This window comes from Cupressus sempervirens, chromosome 10 (genome assembly GCF_028749045.1).
Source record: "Cupressus sempervirens isolate cs-2001-9-10 chromosome 10, ASM2874904v1, whole genome shotgun sequence".
Lineage (NCBI taxonomy): Eukaryota > Viridiplantae > Streptophyta > Pinopsida > Cupressales > Cupressaceae > Cupressus > Cupressus sempervirens.
In genome coordinates, this window is record NC_143127.1 from 372,360,389 (window position 1) to 372,366,388 (window position 6,000).

At 37.0% G+C, this 6,000-nt stretch overlaps 1 protein-coding gene across 1 annotated transcript in view; it reads left to right on the plus strand.

Annotated features, from left to right (window-relative positions):
• The window catches only part of LOC149534219 (putative voltage-gated potassium channel subunit beta), a 46,018-nt gene extending 40,481 nt beyond the window's left edge, over positions 1 to 5,537 (plus strand). Inside the window, exons 2-4 of the mRNA XM_089805234.1 lie at positions 4,425 to 4,568; positions 4,662 to 4,823; positions 5,041 to 5,537. Of these exons, the coding sequence (XP_089661360.1) occupies positions 4,425 to 4,568; positions 4,662 to 4,823; positions 5,041 to 5,139 (405 nt within the window). The 3' untranslated portion in view covers positions 5,140 to 5,537. The remainder of the gene's footprint in view (positions 1 to 4,424; positions 4,569 to 4,661; positions 4,824 to 5,040) is intronic.
• The last annotated feature ends 463 nt before the right edge of the window (positions 5,538 to 6,000 follow it).

Here is a 6,000-nt window from a genome sequence, read left to right on the forward strand (position 1 = left end):
TGACTTGTGAGGAAGACAGTGTTTGATGATATGTTGAACCTGAACTCTGAACCTCGAAGTTCAGAGGTTCAAGTTCAAAGTTCGAAATTGAGCTTGCAGTTCAAAGAATCAAGGTTCAGATCCTAGTTCATTAATTCAGGGTTCAAGTTCAGAGTTCAAGCTTTCAAAGTGTGGGCCCTCAGCTTCAAGGTTCGAAGTTGAGATGCATGGTTCAGAACTGCAAGTCTGTAAGTACAGGTTCAAATTCAATGATTCCAAGTTCAAGGTTTGATATGCAGAAGCAGAGTTCTAGATTCAGAATTCAATACGCAAATCATCTTTCCAAGTGCGTGTTCACGTGTGCAGATTCAAATATTCAAAAGTCTCATAATGATGCCATGTCTTGACAAATGGTTCCTTAGTAATTTGATGATTTAATTTCAGAGCTCCAGGTTGTCAGCTTGGGTATACAAGCATTGTGTCAAGTTAAAAAATCTAGATGTTGCTGACCTCAAGATCATCAGCCTCCTTGGCAATTCACAATAACCGATGGTATGTATATTGTGATGAATTATTTGATGGTTATCTTGGCAGGAATATGAAAGTTGACACAGTTCAGAGCCGTTCACTTCCCTTTTTCACAATGGGTTGATATGATTCAAAGAGGAAAGCATGGCTATAGTATATATGAAATCTCTCTCGTATGAAAGATGACCACACTTGGGACCCCAAGCGGCGTAAGGGAGGTATTTTAAGAATATATCAATATATGCAAGTATTAAAGGTGCTGTGATTGGCGAGAGATCCGCAAGATATGCAACCCACAACCAAGATCATTAGGGAAACGTGTTCAAATTGAAGACCTCCATTCGGGCAATGCAAGATGTGGAGAATAATGTCTTATACAAATGACCCCAATCATTCTGCTATTGAACCTTGGTAAGTCAATGTTAAAAGGTGGAAAATAACATGTGCAGTGGAGTGTGTGAAGCCGCCAAGCCTAAGACGAAGACATGAGTTATATGCGAAATGCGAGCATTGATTGAGTTACATGTCCTGTTCTTTGTTTGAGCAAATTGCAGATGTAAGAATTTGGTGTATTGAGTTAAACATAATGCCTCGTCTCCATCAAAGTGTAAAGTTCCAGCCTGGGTATCAGCATCCTCTATTCATATCCTTCAAACGAGCTTCCATCAAGAACCGCAGTTGAAGTTTATAGATTACAATTCAACAATACGCATAGATGATATAAGAAAATTGTTTGACAAAATGCCCAAAGCCGTTTCACACCCTATGTTCACAATTATGAATGAAGGAATTAGTTTTAGTGATGAAAGCACTTCCAAAAGCGCAAGATGCATAAGAGTCGGCATAGATGTGGGTTGAGATATGATAACAAAGAAGGTAATATGTGATTGAGCCCTGTATGATTCAGGGAGACAGGCGTGCTATAGCATATATGAGTTCGCGCTCATGTCAAAAATCATTGAGCACCATAAGAGATAATTCATGATTTTGATAGCAGTTGAAGAATGTGCTCGATCGCCAAGCTAGTGAGTGATTAACCAGGTTACATGTTTTGGAACTCCACTTTCCAAGCCGCGTGGAGCCTCATCGGGTGATCACTAATCAAATTCTACTCATAGATATACAAGGAAAGCATGTAATCAATTTGTCAGGATGTCTCCAGAAGAGAGCCCAACTATACTTGATAAATGTTGATGTATGCAGTCGGTGTGCTTGATGTTTGTTAGAACGCCACGTTAGTGATGCTAGGTAACTCCACATTTGGATCATGTTCATTTCCAATCACCACACGCCATCAAAAGTGGAGCTTATTGAATTGCACCAAAAGGAGAAATACCATCTGGATCTGGTCATAATCTGTGATTCGCAATGGCATCCACAATGTCTCTTATAGGGGCATGTTCAAAGTATTGGGGATGACAGATATAAGTCGATGTATTCATGGCTCAAAGGGTGCTCGGGATAAATGTACCAAGTGCCAAGTCGACATAGTGGGCACTCGAGATGTGTTGATTACTGATCACAATACCCATAGTTAGAGCATAGAGGAAGTCACCTAGGTGAACTGTAGTCGAAGACACGACGTAGAAGATATGGGTACTAATACATCTAGAGCCTTCTAGTTTCAGGTTTCAAATCACGGTAGACATGAGAGAGACATGGTACTCAGAGTGTCTCATGAAGATGAATAAACCGAACGTCTCATGATGCGGAATTGTTATAAAATGTCACTTATAATGTTTTGTTTAAATATAAACATTATAAAGACACATAATAACTTCAATAAGCTTATAAAAACAAGCTTTAGAAAGTTTAAAAGCAATGTATTCGGTTACCAAGAATCAGTTTTGACAACTGAAAAGTCATCGGGATGCAGAAGTGAGAAAACTACTAATTCACAATTTCTCATCACTGGTAAGGGGGTTCTTCTTTCCAGTCTGCAAGTCTTGAGGCTGCTGCAGGGAAGAAAGATTTTCTGACTGTAACAGGGGATAGGGGATTAATTTTACTTTCTGTAGTTCATTTGTAATCGCAGGGACAGAATAATCTTTTGACTTTTCTTGTTATATATTCAGAATGAATAGAAATTTGTATTGGCCAGATCCTATGGTCTGAAAACCCATTTCTTGGACTGGAGTCAATCATACGATCACTTCTTTCATGTTTTGAATGCAGTCTTGTGGTCATTCATAATTGCAGAATAAAACAATCTTTTTCCCTATTTCCTCTGTGATGTGAAGAGGATTGAATAAATGGTCTTATGGCTATCAGTTGTTGCTTCCCTCTTTATGTTATTTAATCTTCATAATCACATTCATCCCATGGTGATGAGCGAATGTTAGAAAACCCCCCGTCTCTTCAAGTTAAAGACATAATCAGTTTACCACATTCATTGAATATCTTTTATGAGGGAGCTGTACCTCTTAATTCAGAGGAGATTTATCAATCAATGATAACTCATCCAACTGTTAGTACACTTTGTTCTTCTTTCCGGGCATATCGAGTCATTGTTTACAACTTAACATTTCTTTCCGAAGGACAAATCTGTTCACTAACAAATTGAATTGTTGAACAATAGAGATTGCCTTTTGCCCATGGAAAATAGGGTTAGATCACAAAAGCCCGAAACTGTACAAAAGAAAGAATATCTTTGATTGATGCTGATGGCTATATTTGTGAAATTCTTTTGCATCATTTAAGCACACCATTTATTGAAGGTTTTTGCAAATGGTCTAGTAAGCCAAGTGGGATTGATTATAGAGAATATCTAAGGCTGAGAACACTTGAGCCAGAGTTGTACTGGAATGGGTGACCTCCTCAGAGTTCCATTACATAATTGTACTAGAATGGGTAACTTAAATCTTTTTGGTGCTTCACCCATGTGAGCATCACCAAAATGTACTTTGTGTTAGGGAACTATTCATGGTTAGGAGAGGTGTTATCTTCTGAACTACTTATTGCTCATGAAATACTGGTTGATGAAGTTTGACTTGAAACTACATAATTAAAACACTTGCTATGAAATATGAATGTTTCATTGGGTGTAACACCTGCTTAAGGTTTTTTAAATGGGGTATTAAGCTAAATGGGTTTGATTGTGGGCAGAAATTCCATGGTTATGAATGTTTGAGCTTGATTAGTTCATGCTCAAGAGTGACTGATGTTTTTGGAGCGGTACTCATGAAACATGGGTTGATGAAGATTGATTCCAAATTACATAGTTGGATCTGTATAAATCATTAAATAATTTGGTGCATTGCAAAAGCAGCACTTATAGGAAGGATACCCTTTGTTGGGAATCTAGTGTAATTAAAACATCATTTTCCAACATGTGAAGTAAGAATGAGGGGCTCCCGTTTTACCATGTTAGGCTTCGCAACATTAAGTGCCTTGAAAGCAACAAAAAACAGAGGACATGGAATAGATGATAGATTGATCTACTTAATAAAAGATTTAGGGTTCTACAACTGCTAGATATAAGGTTTTACTTGTGGCATCACTGGGACCTTTGATGGTGGTAAGCGGCAGTCAAAATTATTTCATTTGTGTTTTGCATAAAGATATATCGGTAAAATATCTATTGTCAAGTGTGTAGCTAGATGTAAGTAAAGAATGAGTTTCCTGTGCAAGAGGACTTTGTAATTCTTGAAATAAATAACGATTGTTTGCTAACTCTTCAAAGTACTTTGGGAGTTCTCAGGACCTACTCGATTGAAAGATGACATATTAAAGTCATGGAGAGATGTATGGTTACACAATGATTTTGAATTTGAGGTTTATAATATTTATATGGGGCTATAAGATGTTTCTGATCCAAATAGACAGTAAGATGATTTGATTTGCCTATTTAATTGTTGCTGTTGGGGCTATAATATTTCTTTTGTTGACATAACAAATGCTTTATAAATACATTGCAGGTTGAGGTAGAATTTATGCCACTATATAAGGACTATGGCTTGGGTTTGACAACGTTCAGTCCATTAGCTTCAGGGCTTTTGAGTGGGAAATATGGTAAAGATAACATACCATCTGATAGTCGCTTTGCACTGAAAGATTATCAGGTATTATTTAAACCAGTATATTCATTTGAGATTATTATATAAGTTACCTTTTTTAATAGTTTCCTGATCTGTTTAGTGTGGATTCATGTACAGCATCTAAAGAACTCACTGGTTGATGACAAGCTGCGAAAAGTTGATGCGCTAAAGGGCATTGCAATGGAGTTGGGGGTATCTTTGTCACAGTTGGCCCTTGCTTGGTGCGCAGCAAATCCAAATGTGAGCACTGTTCTCACTGGTGCCTCTAAGGAAAACCAGGTATTCTAAGCAGTTTGGGCTATTACTTCTGTCAATTAAAATTTTTAGGAGCAGTTGTGGAAATTCGAATTGGATAGACAATTAGGCAGGCTTCAGTTTTCTCACACTAATCAGAAATGTATTGTAAGGGGGTGTAGAGGGTAAATATGGTTTTGCTTGAAAGGGGGAATCTTCACATTGAGGTATAGATTTTTGATCGGATTTGATTGAACTGCAGATAAGGGAAAATATAAAGGCTCTAGAAGTGATTCCCCTTCTCACTCCTGAGGTGATGGACAAAATCGAGGCTGTGGTGAAGAACAAACCATTGGAATAAATTTGACATTAAATATTTTTTCTTTCGCTTTGCAAACAATCACAATTGGAACAATACAAAAGCAAGTCAAATATCTTAGAACAATCAAGTTACAATAAATCCCACAAAATCCTAAGGTTTCTTTTCAGGAAGCATCAAGTACTCCTGCTTGAGAATGGATGTATGGGTCGGTAAGTTTTATAATGCTAGTATGTTTAAAGTCTAGATATGGTTTTTTTTCACAGGCAAATTTGATACTCAGATTAAGTTGTAATGGATTTAAACAATTTTGTTTCACCTTCACAAATCATCGATGTTCTGACAAATCATGTGAAGCAAAAGGATTGTTTGGCAATGATTGAGTACTGATATACATACAGAACCAGAAAATAAAATCTTAAGCAGTTAAAAATATAAAATTTGAATTCCTAAACCAGCTATTTTTACTGGCTCCTGAAATTTCAAGATTTTATTTAATTTGAAACCGCCTTAAAAAAAGGCTATACTGATTTTGTCACACCAGTTGATTAAGATTCGATCTTTTAGATTAATCCTAAATAAGTGAAACTAATTTTATGAGTACCTAGGATGGGGTGACTCGTTTCTAGAACAATTGTGGATATTGGAACATGTTTTCTGTTGTGCCAAAAGATCGACCTGTTAATTCCTCTTACAAACACTAGAGATAAATGCATCCATGGGAGGCAGTTGGTCCATGTCTTGTATCCGAAGGGGAATGTTCTGGTAGTTTTTTCCTAATTTAGTTTTCTGTGATTGACAAGGAAAAGATTTTCAGCTATTACACACAGCTTTGATTACTGCTGGAACACATTTTCCCTTGTGCCAAAAGATTGACTTGTTAATGCCCGATACAAATGCCAG